This window comes from Arachis hypogaea, chromosome 4 (assembly GCF_003086295.3).
Source record: "Arachis hypogaea cultivar Tifrunner chromosome 4, arahy.Tifrunner.gnm2.J5K5, whole genome shotgun sequence".
Classification (NCBI taxonomy): Eukaryota; Viridiplantae; Streptophyta; class Magnoliopsida; order Fabales; family Fabaceae; genus Arachis; species Arachis hypogaea.
In genome coordinates, this window is record NC_092039.1 from 11,094,868 (window position 1) to 11,112,518 (window position 17,651).

The 17,651-nt window shown below is 29.7% G+C and overlaps 2 protein-coding genes across 2 annotated transcripts; both read left to right on the forward strand.

The window, feature by feature from the left end:
* Nucleotides 1-663: 663 nt before the first annotated feature.
* LOC112796262 (putative stilbene synthase 2) lies at nt 664-2,715 on the forward strand. The gene is made up of 2 exons (XM_025838639.2): nt 664-1,060; nt 1,500-2,715. Exons 1-2 carry the CDS (start codon nt 883-885, stop codon nt 2,489-2,491), a joined length of 1,170 nt encoding a protein of 389 aa, XP_025694424.1. The 5' UTR covers nt 664-882; the 3' UTR covers nt 2,492-2,715.
* An 11,013-nt stretch (nt 2,716-13,728) lies between these two features.
* Nucleotides 13,729-15,543, forward strand: LOC112796261 (stilbene synthase 1-like). Its single transcript, XM_025838638.3, has 2 exons — nt 13,729-14,014; nt 14,343-15,543. Exons 1-2 carry the CDS (start codon nt 13,837-13,839, stop codon nt 15,332-15,334), a joined length of 1,170 nt encoding a protein of 389 aa, XP_025694423.1. The 5' UTR covers nt 13,729-13,836; the 3' UTR covers nt 15,335-15,543.
* The last annotated feature ends 2,108 nt before the right edge of the window (nt 15,544-17,651 follow it).

The following is a 17,651-nucleotide window of genomic DNA, read 5'->3' on the forward strand; positions in this document are numbered from 1 at the left end:
ATTAGCTATCGGTATAAAATATATATTAGAATATAAATATACATTAAAAATAAATTAAACCACACATATATTTTTTTTGGTGACTAAACCACACATATATTTATACACAAATATATTAGTGACTGATTTTAATAGCTAATTTAATATACGAATAATATTTTTATATAACTAAACAGGGCCGCCATACATTAAATAAAAGATTGTTATAATATGATTGGATGCATGAGATAAACGGAAGGAATTTTTTCAAAAGAAAAAAAAAAGAAAATAAACTCTCTATTTCTTACAAAAAAAATAAAACACATTAAATACCACAAAATTTTTTATCTTTTTTATGTAATTTTTTTGAAAAATACTAATAATATTCTCATGTTAAATACAAGCTTTCAAAATCCATACCGAAAACTAAGATATTTCTAACAAAGCAAATCAAAGTTGATTGAAAAAAAAAAAGAGAGAAAGAAAAGAAATAATAAATACTATATTCTACCAAGCACAAAAAATTGACCCATATACATCAATCGGTAAAAGACGAAAAGAACTCTAAACAAATATGCCGCCAATCTGGTCCGCCATCCACACAATAATGAATCACAGCCAAAGTAAAACAATTAAACAACCAAGAAGCTAGAATACATCGATTGAAGTTGACTAAAAATAATTGTCACTACTATTACGACACTTTTGAGTTGAGCCCGTTTTCTATGTAAGTTCCCAATAGTCCATTTAATTCCACATATGCCCTTACTCTCGTGCATATAAATATCCCCGCTCTCCCTGCCTAAGTCTTCACCGACATACCAAACAACATAGCTAATAAGCTTTGCTATCCCAAAGAACATTGCTAAGCTTTGCTATCCCAAAAGATACAGATAAGAAAGGATGGTGGCTGTGAGTGAGACTCGCAAGGTTCAAAGGGCAGAAGGCCCAGCAACCGTTTTGGCGATTGGCACAGCAAATCCATCAAATTGTGTTGATCAGAGTACATATGCAGATTATTATTTTACAGTAACCAATAGCGAACACATGACGGATCTCAAAAAGAAGTTTCAACGCATTTGTATGTATTTTTATTAAGTGTTTTAATTTAATTTTATTCAATATTTATCAAAGTAAAATCTATCGTTTTTCTTTTATATTAATTAATATGCAATAATTAATCATTATACAATATATCATATTTTTGCTGCTTAATATTAATAGTATTAACTATTTAATGATAATATTATTTCTATAATTATAAAATTTGTTTAAACTATTAAAATGGTATCTGATGAAGATTCAAGTCACTACAAGAATAACTCACAAGATTTCAAAATGTGATAAAATATATAACAAAAATAACACTTGTTAAATAAAGAATAAACAACTTTTATATTTGACAAATGATTTGTGTCGACTTGAGTTTAAAATGGTCACAATCCAATTATTACTCTATATATAATATATATATTTCAACAAGGATATTGATGGATGTGAATTTCATATTATTATTTCAGGTGAGAGGACACAGATCAAGAATAGACATATGTATTTAACGGAAGAAATACTAAAAGAGAATCCTAACATGTGCGCATACAAAGCACCGTCCTTAGATGCAAGGGAAGACATGATGATCAGGGAGGTACCAAAGGTTGGAAAAGAGGCTGCAACCAAGGCCATCGAGGAATGGGGTCAGCCAATGTCTAAGATCACACATTTGATCTTCTGTACCACCAGCGGCGTTGCGTTGCCTGGCGTTGATTACGAACTCATCGTACTCTTAGGGCTCGACCCAAGCATCAAGAGGTACATGATGTACCACCAAGGCTGCTTCGCTGGCGGCACTGTCCTTCGTTTGGCTAAGGACTTGGCTGAAAACAACAAGGATGCTCGTGTGCTTATTGTTTGTTCTGAAAATACTTCAGTCACTTTTCGTGGTCCTAGTGAGACAGACATGGATAGTCTTGTAGGGCAAGCATTGTTTGCCGATGGAGCTGCTGCAATTATCATTGGTTCTGATCCTGTTCCAGAGGTTGAGAATCCTCTCTTTGAGATTGTTTCAACTGATCAACAACTTATCCCTAACAGTCACGGAGCCATCGGTGGTCTCCTTCGTGAAGTTGGACTTACATTCTATCTTAACAAGAGTGTTCCGGATATTATTTCACAAAACATCAATGATGCACTCAGTAAAGCTTTTGATCCACTAGGTATATCTGATTATAACTCAATATTTTGGATTGCACATCCTGGTGGACGTGCAATTTTGGACCAGGTTGAAGAGAAGGTGAACTTGAAGCCAGAGAAGATGAAAGCCACTAGAGATGTGCTTAGCAATTATGGTAACATGTCAAGTGCGTGTGTGTTCTTCATTATGGATTTGATGAGAAAGAAGTCACTTGAAGCAGGACTTAAAACCACCGGAGAAGGACTTGATTGGGGTGTGCTTTTTGGCTTTGGTCCTGGTCTCACTATTGAAACTGTTGTTCTCCGCAGCGTGGCCATATGATATACTTAAATATATCTCTCTGCCTATATGCAATTGTTTTATTTTTAATATATAATTATTTGTTGCTGAAGAATAAGGTCTTGGTTGGCCCATATATATATATTGTTAGATGTGTGAAAATTTAGACATAGATGTCTAAAGTTGATTCTTTATGAGAGGATTCAATATCAAAATTTGTAACTGTTAGTAAAAAAATATATCAAATTCTTTTCAATTGAACAACATGACATATTCCAATATTTGGGTTGTAATTTCGTCTGAAAACAACTATATATAAACACCTTGTATAAGGTTCCAGTTTAAGATAAAGTCAAAAGGTTTTAGGTATGATAGTACATAGCCTGATGTATTATATGTTTGTAATCTTTATATTTTCGTGTGCTTGAAGTATCTCATATATAATTATATAATAATGTTACTTTTACTGTCTACCTTTTAATATGTTGTTATACAAGTTTGAATATAATAAAATTAATTTTATAGAAAAAGAATACTCGTATCATCTTGTGTTGCAGCAAATGCGGAATAAAATTCATTGTCATAGTATTTTGTATTGTTCCAGTCATAGCTTGAGTTACACTTATTAAAGTAGCTTGTATGGTAGTTGAAATTTATTGGGATAATTTTTCTCTCAGTGGTTCAATATTTGTATAAGTGACAATTTTCTTTAAAATAGTCGTAGCAAATGTGCAAAAGTAATATTAGTTTTCAAACATATATACTTAAGTAATTTTTTTATTTATTTCTTTCTCGTGATTCCTCGTCATGATCACACTTATGGAGTATCTCATTTAGAATTGGAGCATGAATATTATTAGAAATAATTATACTAATTAGCTATATTATTATTAATAATAGAAACAATTACAAAGAACACATGATACTATAATTTTTCAAGTGTTTAGTTCTAATATTTCAATTTGAAAGAATATTAAGAATGATCTCTTGATGTGGCCATTTAAGATCACTGCAGGTGTTTATTATAAACTTATGATTGTTGTTACATACCAGGATCAAGAGAAATAATTTTCTACGGAAGAAATATCATCCATGGTTCTTATAAAAATGCAAGAGATTGCAAAGGTATACTTAGATAAGAAGAACGAGAATAAGTGTTATATTTTTAAACCGTACAATTTCAAACAAATAAAGATAAGCAAGTAAAAAAAATATGAATAAGAAGACTACTTACTAATGATGAATTGGAGATTTGGGAATTTACAACATCAAATGATTGTTATACACTACCAGAAACGGCACTGATTAGCCACGGTTTTCGGCTTGTTAGCCACACTTTTTTTATCCGTGGAGACATTTGAATAGCTACTGTTTTTATATTATTGCCCACACTTTAAACCGTGACTAAATGACAACAATATAATCAACAAGTATAATTTTACCACAATTTTTTCTGTGCTAATATCGGCAAGCTTGACTTTTTGTCACATTTTTTCTGTGGCTAAACATTGATGGATTATTTAGCCATGGTTTTTTCTGTGGCAAAAAAAAACATGTACAAAAAATATTTGGTAGGGGTTTTTTTCACGCTTTTTCCGTGAAGAATATTAATGGGCTATTTACCAACACATAAATCCGTAGCTATTTTTTTTAATTAAAAAAACTCTTAGCCAATTACTAATTGAATGTTTTTTTTAAATTGTTATTACATATATTTATTTCTATATATATATATATATAAACATGTTAAAAATATTATATAATAATAAAAACCATCAAAGCAACGATAATAACTATTAAAACAAAAAATAGCAAACTATGTAAAAACGGTAAAGCATATGCACTGTTCATATATATAGTAAAGAAATAACAAAAACCAAGTTCTATAATTCTGTACGACAAAAAATATAAGTATATCTAATAACAGTGTAAACTAGATATAAATTAAGATTAAAATAAACATGACATGAGGTGCATCAATTTGACTGAATGTGTGGCACATAATCAGAGAAGGTAGGTACTTCATCACTGTACTTCTGTTGTAAAAATCTGTGGAGAGTTGCCACTTGATCTTTAGCTTCTTGAAGTTGCCTCTCTAAATCTGCAGCATGCTGTTGCGATGCACTGCTAGAACCTCACATATTGCCCCTCCAAAGATGCGCTTTGACTTACCAAAACCACTGGAACATGCAGCATTACTAAAATCACGTACTCGCTTACCATTCTCAAGACTACAAACATTTCTAATTGCATCATCTGGATGAGCTAGACTTTTGAATAAATACCTTCAGTGGCAGCACGCTCTTGATCTTTAGGCAAATGATATGCTATTTTTTCCTACAAACAAATGCACATCGCATTGGAGTAGAGTATTAAAATAATTAAGGCATATAAAAAAATATATAACCATGTAAAAAAATTCAGACACTCACAGCTAATCGTTGTCCTTCCCCGCTTACATAACTCCCATCTTTTTTTTAGCAAAGTTGATACAATAACCTCGCTTCGACATACATGCCTTCCCAATTTTTTATCCTAATACAATAAATAGAATATTAAACGTAATCACAAATTTAATTAAAACCGCTAATTTTATAGAAATAGTATAATAGTACTAGGCTCAATAATAAAAATAATAATACCATCTGAGTTGCTCTTCTAACATTGCTTTTACTTCCACTGGCATATGAAACTATAAGCTTCTCATGATTTCTGACGTTTTACAAATATTGTTTCTATGATTTTCAAGGACAAGAAACTAGTAAATAAATGTTACCAGATATCCATAATAAATATTCAATAAAAAAAATAAAAAAGCATAGATTAAGTATTTACCTTTTTTTTAGGATCCATATAATGATCCACAAAAGCAGTCCATTCAACAGGCGGTATGTTTGATGGATTCGCAGCTAGAATTTCTGCCTTTCTATTGTTAAGAAAGAAGTATTTTCCTTGTAAATTATACTTATGGGCCTTCCATCTATCACCTAAGGTCCTTAGTGCCCATTTGACGCAAGCAGCATAATCAAACTCAAAATTTTTCTTGAAATATTTCATAGAGGAGGTCAATTATTAAAAGACAACAAATCAATAAAAATGCACATCAAAGTGAAATAAACCTACTTCAATAAGTTCCCACAGTCTTTTTGTGTTATCTTTTGGCATCTTATTCCATCGTTTGATTGATATGGGACAAAATATAATTCGACGAGCTACTTGACCAAGAAATCTCACAAACAGGTTCGAGCCGTTATCTCGACCTTGTCCATCTGCATCCAACTCCATCATAACTTTTTCACTTTTTTTCAAGGCCCAAACTTGAATCGCTGTCATCTTGCGAGTGATGATTTCTCCAGTAGAAGTGTTTGAATTAATGGAAGAACGTTAAGTCAAACTAAACCAAAATTAAAAAAAAAGAAAAATAAAATGGCATAGATGACAAACTTAAATTTATCAAATTAATGGCACATATATATATCACTAATTAATCTAAATTACATACTAATCTAATCTAAATTGCATACACATATCAGTACCAAACTAAATATAGTATTCGACAATAAAAGCATGGTGAGTTGGTAAGAAATTGTCTCTAAAATGCTGAACTTACCAATTAAACAAGTGTGGCTTTAATGAAACGGGAAATTAGATTATATGGGTCAAGGTTTCGTTACACTAAAAGAGGTTACCAACAAAATAAACATGTATATTGCTTGTTTGTCCATGCATGATTAATCAAGATAAAAATAGCATTATTAAAGCAAAGTGTATAACAACAAGAACCAATTCAAGCCAATAATTCCGACCACAACCAGTTACATTTTTATCCCACACATGATTTTTTCCTGATCATGTATAAAATGTATACATACTACAAGCAAAAACACTATATCACAGTATCCAGTAATTTTAAATATATTTATAGTTACACAAATCTAAGAGAAGACAGGAAAAACACAAATATGCTTTGTGTAGAGGAAATAGAGAAAGAACTAAAACTAAAGGAAACAAAAACTGAGTTGTGCAAATTAAAAAACAGGATGAGAAAAAAATCAGCCAGCACAAGTATAACTTGTAAAAAATAAAATCAACCACTACTGGGCTTTGTCTATAAACTCATTAGAGATTGGTGAAATTAAAAAGCATCTACTACAAGAACACGTAAATTGGCAAAATAAACGGATCTGATTTGGCAAAGTGGCCACCTAATAAAAAAAACTAAATACTCTTAACTTATGGTGAACTAATTGGAGCAAACTAAAGAAGAACATGATTTCAGGACAGTAGACTGGAAAAATAAAGTAACTAGATTTAGTCACATATTGTTATTTCGGTAAAGCTAAACCAAAAAATGAAAATGAAAACTGAAAAGAACAACTATCATTTAATGTTAAAAGACACTGCTGCTCAAGATATAGATTAAGACATAAACAACATTAGGAATTGGGTAACCATTGCAGCTGAAATCAATTCCGGACTCTGAGATGTTAACACCTTTTAATTTGCTTAAAAAGATATTAAAAAAGCTACAGTGTAATATATGTATTTTATTTTATATACGATTTTAGTTTATGGAATTACCAACATTACTATTAATACCAAGCATATATAAAAATGTTCACATGGAAAATAAAACAAAGCAGAAAACAAAGCATAAAACAGCATCATCAATTGAATTGGAAATTTCAGTACATCATACAGTGATGATCGTATAGCATGTTTAGCTAAAAACCAAATGTAACATCAAACAGAAAGACTAAGCATAGATAAAATTGGAATAAACGGAAAGACTAAGCCTAGATAAAACTGGAATATAAAACTAAGAGAGCTAATAATATAGTGGAGTTACGTTCAACGAAACTAAACTAGAAGCACATCATACATAATATTCTTCTGGATACCAAATTTCACAAAATCGTCTAGCTTTCTCACGAGTAATAGGATCCAAATCCTCCTTCCAAAATGGCTTCTTGTTGAGATCAAAATCCTTTACTGCAGCCTGAATTTTTGGTGGTTCAATTGTAGAGCAAATATATCATCTCTTTTGAAAAAAATTTGCAATGTTTTCTCTATGATGATGAATTGTTTTCGACGTGCCCACTCAAACTCACATGCTGGCTTGGTTGTAATGCTTGTCTACATAGATAAAAAATGCAATGATTTATATTCAATTTACAATGTTATATACATGTGCTAGCAAACAATTTATTTTTAGAAGTTACCTTCAGATCAATTAATATAACATCCACATCCTAGTCAGAAGAAATAGTAAAATATGGAAACTCATGCCTTTGCAGATACTGCATGCTAAGTGCATACATCTTCTACAAGTTTCCAACCAAACCAAATAACTATAGAGAATTATTAAATGGTAACATCATGTTAAATTTGATAACAAAGCGCAAATAGAATATTAAAGACAGCAAACCTCTATACTAGAATCCATAGCAGAAGATGGGGCAAAAGTGTAGAATACATGTGAGAAGGGCGACTTTTCATAGATATTGGTGTGGGCATTGAGGGCTATCATCCAAGAATGCACATTAATCTTGTTACACCAAATGTCGGAGGCCACATCAAGTGCGTGTTGCAATAAGGAGAATGGAGAAGCAGAAGCCATCTCCATAGCAAACTTGATGCTTCCACAGCATTCAAGCAAGTCACGCTCTTCCATAGTAATCCAGGTTGAATCTTTTCTCCAAGGTCGTGCGATTGTCATTTTGTGTGACCTAAATAGTAACAAATACATGAAGATTAAAAAGCATAATTAGTCATATTTTTTATAATTAAGACAATTAATCAGAATCATATAAATAAATAAAAGATTGAAAAATTACTAGAATATACTAACAAAAAATTAGTTCTCATTCACTTCACACCCCAATTCAAATCATGCTCCCTATCAGAAGGAGTTAAACTATACTAACATCCTATCATTGTATATAGAAGTAGCCATCAAAACAAAGAGTTAAAGATGAAATTCAAAGCAGAATTAAAATTTGACCATGAATTTTTGGTGCTCAACGAGAATTAGTTTATAAATTGGTTTCTCAAGACTTATGAAACGTAATTTAAATATGTACAATGTATAGTTTTTTCTTTCTTCAACATCGAAACGAATTTAATTAATACTTAGTAATTAACTTAGTTATTATTCCAATTAATCAGTGTTAGTGGTTTCTAAAATTAGTTAGAGCTACTCCGTGAAACATAAACATGAGGATTCCAAAAGATACTATACCCCTCTCTATCTCCCCTATCTAAAAAATCTTTCACCTTATTAACATTATTATGCATCCCAACTTTAATTTCATTCAGTCAAATAATAATTTTAATCTATATTATTATTAAATTCACTTACTTCTCTCCTACTCAATTTAATTTCAAATCAACTTATACTCCATTTGTAAGTTAATTATAAATATGTATTCATTTTCTTAATAGTGGGTCATCGAAATAAAATAAATTTTGCATGTTCTTTATTATTTGTATTTCTTATCCTTTTATTCTTTACTATTTATTTATGGTGGAGTTAAATTTTGATTCTATTTGAGATGCATACTTAAGAATACAACACAAGAGTCACAACAATCATCACCAAACTATTGAAATAGAATTCAATGCTATAATAATGATCCATCATATATATGAAAAAATATAATTGATATAAAAAGTGATTTTTAGTCAATAAGTAGTTTATAAAATTAGTTTCTTTTTATACTCATTTGTACTCTTCTTATAATTTTAACATATATAACATGAATCATTATTATTGTAGTATTGAATTCTCTTCTAATAATTTGATGATGATTAGTGACTCCTGTATCTGTACTCTCAAGTATGCATCCCAAACAAAATCAAAATTTAACTCCACCATAAATAAATAGTAAAGAATATAAGGGTTAGAAGTACAAACATAACCACCATAAATAAATAGGAAAGAATAAATTGCATTCGGCCAGAAAGAACATCGACAGGAAAAATGTGCATAGTAAAAATAAAAGAAAGAGTGAAATTGCAAATCATGATCCGCATCTAATTTTTATACCGCTAATGAACAACATAACCACACTAAGAAATTACTATTTAATCAAGAAGTAAAAATTAACAACTTTAGCATAAAGTGTGAAAATTGTAAATCATGAACCGCATCTAAAATTAGATAATTAACATACCTTATTAATTTTTAGTGGCAGCGCTAGAAAAGAGGGAGAAGAAACCAACTATCAGGAAACTGAAAAAAAAATAGCACCCTGATATTCATCTGAGGTTAATGTTTAAATTTGAGAAAAATATGAACTGCATAAAAATATTTTGAAAGGGTTGGAGGGAAACACCAAATTAAGCGCAAAATTGGAAGTGGACATCGTTCCATTTCGTCACGGTGATCATTGGGTCTGTCGCAAATGAAAAAACCCATCTCAAGTTGGCCACGAACAAACAAGAACGTTGGAAAACTCCGTAAAATTTGGCCACAGAGATACAATACGTTGCAATTCGTTACCACGGTCATTGAGCTTTGCCTCTGTTTGTCGTTCGTGGGTACCTACCTATTGGTGACTCTCGTGTTTCTGGTAGTGATAGATGAAGGTGTGTAAATAAGGATTTGAATATAACAGAGAATTAAAGAAAATATATTCACAAAAAAAATAAATGAAAAAATTACCAAAGAATATATGTCTCTCTAAGAAAGTATTTTGTCATTCTCTCTCTATATATTATAGAAACTAATCCTTTTTAATCATTTTTGTATTAATGATCCTTTTTAATAATTAAATCTCTCTAATAGTTCTTTATAATAATTTTTTCTTTATTTTATTTACATCCAATTCAATAAGTATGTCTGCTAAGCCTATCCTAGATGCATATGTGACAAAAATATACCCAGTATTGTTTTGGTACTTTGATTTTCATTCATGCAATCCCTACAAAATTCAATTTTAATGTAAGAAATAACATTGAGCAACTAGAATAGCATAGATCAAGTTAATACATATTATTTATAGTGCAACTAAAATTTTTAAGGATAGTATTAGGAGGAAAACTTTTTCCCAAAATACCCTTTATATTTCTTTCCCCTAAACTAAATATGGCTACGTAAAAGACTACTTAAGTTTTATTAATTCATCGGCGCTCATTTGTATTTATCTATTCAGTTATAGGATACATTCAGATAAAATGCTTTAAATCGTTCGAAGCAAGTGTACACACATACTGTGGTTCTAAAACATTTGCTAGATGAAGAGATGGAGAGGTAATCAATTTCTATTTTGTTTCAGATATTTCTTCAGTTTTGTAATATTCATTTATTAGTTATATGATTGTGTCAATATCAATGTTATTATAAAAGTAATTACAGAAAAAGTACATTAGTAGAGGAGAGATATGGAATATGGTTCATAAAAGAAAGTATGGCTCGTATATTCATGATGATGTGCGTATTGTTAGCGTAAGTATCATTTTAGAATTGTCTACTTCTAGTTTTGTATTTAAATTGCTAAATTTAAAATTATTATAATAAAAATCCATCATGTTTATAACAAGCGATTGCGAATATTTTAGCGTCAGGATGAATCCTCCAAGAAGTTTCATTAAAATGATTCGCTTGCACAAGTCCTTAGAAAGGAGCACCCAGTATAAGTTTGTGGTGTAGATTTTGGACTATGTCTCACCCAACTTTTTAGTAATACTACACAATAGTCAGTCTCTGGTGTGCAAATAAAGGAGTTTCAAAAGATGATTGTTGAATTAAATGCTGAAGCAGCAAAAGAAAAGATGAAAAGACAAACGATGGAAATCTTTTGAGATACCTCATTCAACAGCAAAAAAATGATTTGTCACCTGACATTACTGCATAGCTGGATTCCTTAGGGAGCGCACCGACTTTATCGCATGAAAGGCCATCTATCTTCTTTCGGCAATCATAACCTGCGAAAAAAAATTATGAATTTGAATCAGTTGGTACAAATACTATAGAATTCTATTTGATTTTGTCTTCACTATTTGTTTACCTAGGGATACATTTTTTTTTTAGTTTATAGCCAATGATGCACTTATGACAAATTACTTCTATATATATTATTTTTGCATGTGTGTTTTGATTTGATTGAACGCTATTTATTTTAATTACTTTCTAATAAATTAATCAAAAATAAAAAAATGGCACAAAATAAAAGATAGAAAATTATTGATTATGAAATAGAATAAAATGCCTACCAAACCGAGACAAGAACTAATAACGAAAATATAGAATATGGCGACGGTTTATAGAATCGCTACAATAAGATCGTAATGTTATATTTTCGTTTTAGTTTTAGCGACGGTTGCAAAATATCCACAATACAAACACCAAAGTTCTAAACATTATTCAAATATAGCAGTGTTTATAAACTATCGCAAAAGGGATCCGCAACAAAGTCCTAGTATGCAACAGTTATTCCAGGGGTTTGCAAAAACTCCTATAATGGCCTAGCAGCATCTAATATTGGAGCGGTTGGACAATCGATGCTATCTGTTTTGGGGCGGCTATAAAGAACCACCATTATCTAACTATAATACTGCCACTATTTACCAGAATTTATCTAATGGTATACGAAATTGTTTTGTCAACAAAATTTAATAATATATAAAAATATAAATTAATGAACTTTTATTTATAAAAAAACAATTTTAGGCACCTCATTAATATAGAAAAAGGTAATAACAAAAATAAAAAATGTTATTAAATTAAATTTAAATGGGTTCTATATTATCCATAATCTATATCTAAAAGAATATAACAATATGTACAAGGGGATCGCCTCTTCTTACAACCTTTCCCCTCTTTTTGACCTTCATATTATTTATTTAACAATTATCAATAAGATCCATTCTAACGAAACTGACTATTTTAACTTTCATATCCATTGCCATTTGCGCGACTACTTCTTTTGAAATCACACACTACTAATTGCAGTTTAATTAATTTATTATTTTTTCAGGTTGCAGCCTTTTTTGCCTTAGAGAAGCAACTAACCTTCTATCCTTTTAAAGGAGATTAGTGCATAAACCGGTATAATACTAATTCAACGTTTTATCCATTAAATATATAATGTTAATAAAAATGAAATCAGTTAAAATGAAAAAGTTTGTAAACTAACTAAGAGATCTTGAATAATTAGAATATTAAAATTAAAAAAATGTTCATTTTGTAACAGTATAGATGATAAAAGATACTATTGAATACAAATAAAATTTTATATACAAATTAAACTCCAATCCCTGTTATATACATTGGTGGTGATGGTAAGCTTCAGTTACGAATTTAATGACTATACTATTAAATCAAGTATTATTGCATAGTCTTTCCATGACGTTGCCTTTAATATTATACTAAATTCAATTTATTATTGCGGTAGTTGAGATGATATATATATATTGAGGAATATTTATGATTCCAGTTTTACAAGTTTATAAGTGAATGGCACTATATTTTTTTATGAAAATATATTTTCCATCCGTAAAATGATGAGAGACTGACTAGCAATAAAAATTCTAGCAGTATAAAATAATATAGTCAATTATATTATATTATTATTGTTTAATATGTACAAGCTAAGCAAGAGTAAAATTAATTAAGACCAGACTCATGTGGTGTGGTAGATATAAAGAGGCGTGGAGTGACTCCAGTGTCAGCATCCACCAAAGACCAAACTCCTCACACACCCAGTCAAATACATCGTCTTTGAATATTAAAATTTATATAAAAATAATAAGATTACTTAATTATAAATAAACATAATTAAGTACCACTAGTTAATAAGTAACACACAAACATTTTTAATTCGAGAGATTTAATTTCAACATGACATGGATATAATGGTAATAAAAAGCACGGGTGCCCAGCTACCTATTCGATCATATGCCCAACACTAAGATATTTCAAACAAACCAAATCAAAGTCGATTGCCATTAAAAAAAAAAAAAAAGCGAAACAACAAATAAATACAATATATTCTACCAAACACAAAATATATACATACAGCACTATAAAGAATTAAAGAAATATACCACCAATCTGAGCCGCCATCCACAATATCATGAATTAAATAATACTAAAACTACACAAATATGTAAAATAAATCATGATACATACACAATCAATCAAAGTCAAAGTAAAGCAATAAAACAAACAAGAAGTCAGAGAACATCGTTTGAGCACGCTTTTTCTATGTATGTTCCATTTCGTCCATTCAATGCCACATATGCCCCTACTCTCATGCATATAAATATCCCCCTTCCCCCTGCCTAAGTCTTCACCAAAATCCCAAAGAACATAGCTAATAAGCTTTGCTATCCCAAACAACATAGCCAAGCTTTGCTATTCCATAAAACACAGCTAAGAAAAGATGGTGTCTGCGAGTGACATCCGCAAGGTTCAAAGAGCAGAAGGCCCTGCAACCGTATTAGCGATTGGCACAGCAAATCCACCAAACTGTGTTGATCAGAGCACATACGCAGATTACTATTTTAGAGTAACTAATAGCGAGCACATGACCGATCTCAAGAAGAAATTTCAGCGCATTTGTATGTAATTTTATAGTTTTGTTTTATTTTAAATATTTATCAAAAAAATTCGTCGTTTTATATTTATATTAATTAATACATAATAATTAACATATTATACGATATATCATATTTACTGCTTAATATTAATAATAACAATAACTATTTAATGAGAAAATTATTTTTATAATTATAAGTTTGGAAAAACTATTAAAATAGCATCTAAAGATTCAAATCACTACAAAAATAACTCAAGATTTACAAATGTGACAAAAATAATAAAAATAGTGATAAACAATTTTTATATTTGACAAATAACTTGATGGATGTGAATTACATATTATTTCAGGTGAGAGAACACAGATCAAGAACAGACATATGTATTTAACAGAAAAAATACTGAAGGAGAATCCTAACATGTGCGCATACAAAGCACCGTCCTTGGATGCAAGGGAAGACATGATGATTAGGGAGGTACCAAGGGTTGGAAAAGAGGCTGCAACTAAGGCAATCAAGGAATGGGGTCAGCCAATGTCTAAGATCACACATTTGATCTTCTGCACCACCAGCGGCGTTGCATTGCCTGGCGTTGATTACGAACTTATCGTACTCTTAGGGCTCGACCCAAGCGTCAAGAGGTACATGATGTACCACCAAGGCTGCTTTGCTGGCGGGACTGTCCTTCGTTTGGCTAAGGACTTGGCTGAAAACAACAAGGATGCTCGTGTGCTTATTGTTTGTTCTGAAAATACTTCAGTCACTTTTCGTGGTCCTAGTGAGACAGACATGGATAGTCTTGTAGGGCAAGCATTGTTTGCCGATGGAGCTGCTGCGATCATCATTGGTTCTGATCCTATTCCAGAGGTTGAGAATCCTCTCTTTGAGATTGTTTCAACTAATCAACAACTTGTCCCTAACAGCCATGGAGCCATCGGTGGTCTCCTTCGTGAAGTTGGACTTACCTTCTATCTTAACAAGAGTGTTCCGGATATTATTTCACAAAACATCAATGATGCACTCAGTAAAGCTTTTGATCCACTAGGTATATCTGATTATAACTCAATATTTTGGATTGCACATCCTGGTGGACGTGCAATTTTGGACCAAGTTGAAGAGAAGGTGAACTTGAAGCCAGAGAAGATGAAAGCCACCAGAGATGTGCTTAGCAATTATGGTAACATGTCAAGTGCGTGTGTGTTCTTTATTATGGATTTGATGAGAAAGAAGTCACTTAAAGCAGGACTTAAAACCACCGGAGAAGGACTTGATTGGGGTGTACTTTTTGGTTTTGGTCCCGGTCTCACTATTGAAACTGTTGTTCTCCGCAGTGTGGTCATATGATGCAGATATTATATCTCACTGCATATATGTGATTGTGTTACTTTTTAATAATTATCTTTTGCTTAAGAATAAGGTTTTGATTATATTGTTAGCAGGGTGAAAACTTAGACAAAAATGTCTAACGTAATTCTTTTTGTGAAGATTTATTATTATCAACGTTTGTAACTATTAGTTAACAAATATATCAAATTTTTTTCAATTGAGCAACATGATATATACTAATATTTGGTTTGTAATTTCATTTAAAAACAACTATAAGCGCCTTCGCATGAGGTTTCATTGAAGATAAAGTCAAGAAGTATTTGGTATGATAGTAGTACAAGGCTTGATGTATTATGTATAATTGTAATCTTTATATTATCGTGTGTTTGAACTTTGACATATATAATTATATAATAATGTTACTTTTATTGTCTAATTTTTTATATGTTGTTATCCAAGTATGAATATAATAAAATTAATCTTATAGAAAAAGATTACTCATCGTATCATCTTGTGTTGCTGTAAATACGGAACAAAATTCAATTTCTTATAATTGTGTATTGTTCCAGTGATCCAGTCAAAGCTCGAGTTACAGACATTAAAGTAATATATTAAGTTGCGCAAATACGTTGAGAAAATAACAGAAATTTTTATAACTGTTGGTATTATCTTTTTTTTTTTTACGATATCTTTTAGTTTGGTAGGTCAAAAAATATTAGACTTTATTTAAGAAATTATCATTGACCAATAAAATTGTTAAATACACAAGACAAGATTCAAACCATCGACACTTTTTTAAACAGACTACTTGCTAATTATTTTATTATTATTATTATATTTGTGCACAAAACTGCTCACGATTCTTTTTATGTATAATAGATTAGTGTTAATTTATTTTTTTAAACTAATTTCAACTAAATTTTTTATTTTTCTATGCGTTTTTTTATTTTTTTAACTGATTTTTATTGTGTTAATAATAAATTATTTGACTAACTTAATTAAATTTAGTTACTAAAATAACTTCGTGATATAGTATTATTGTATTCGAAAATATCTTTAAAAAATTTAAAAATATAAAAACTGATCTTTTTACTCTTTTATGTCTATTTATTTTTAAAATATTATTAAACAATATTTTATAAATAATAAAAATAAAACAACCAAACATATATCAATAATAATAAAAATAAAATTATCAAATTTATCAAGAGAAAATATTAAAATTATATATATATATATTATATATATAAAGAAATGAACAAAATAATATTTATATAGTTGCCAATGAAGAACATAATAACTAACGACCGATGCCTATTACATACACTAGAGGGGATGTATTATTGCATGCTGATGTTGACACAAATAGTGGAATATCTTAAACAAATGTGATATATTTTGCCGAATGATTTATATATCAATTTGGTTACCGCCATGTTAGTGGGATTTTAGTTATCTTTTAATACCATAATACATCCAACTGGCATATTAATTATACGTTAATAACATGAGTGAGGAATAGAGATAGCAATCACTATCTATTGAACGGGTATTCTCTTCTTCTCGTCTTCGTTTAAAAAATTTAAAGAAAATTAATAAAAAAATATAATTCAATATAATTTAATATAATGTAACAAAATATAACATAATTTAACATAATATCATAACATAATTAAAGTTTAACACAAATTCATGGTTAGTAATATTGAAAATGATCTACGATGACTGAAATACCAGAGAATGACAATACAAATATAATTGAACAAAAAAAAAAAAAGAATTGAATTAACATTAATAGATATATATAAATGAGAACAATTAAGAAATTTTATATTTGCATCAATTTAACAAATTTTTGTAGGATGGATACTTAGAATGTTTCCATTCCCATAAAATACTTTATGAATTTTCATATAATTTTCTATCATCAATAATATCCATGGATATTTATTTCGGCAAGTTTTTCGTCTTCCATAATAAAAAATACTGTGATATATTTAAATGACATTTTTTCCATCTATTTATAAAATTTACATTATTCCTTTCTCATTTAAGATTAAAATAATATATACTTTAATTTAATCTATTCGACCATAATATCCATCAATAATTATTAAGATTATATTTATATATAAATTAATGATAATTATTTGGTTTATTCAAATAATAATATAAAAAATAATATTTATCATTATTGTAAATTTTACGACATAATATAAAATATTTAACTTATTAAAAAATATTTAAATTCTTTATGTATTTTATAATTAATGATAAAATATTAAAATGAATAAAATTGATCACATTAATAATAAATAAAATTTACTTCCTTAAT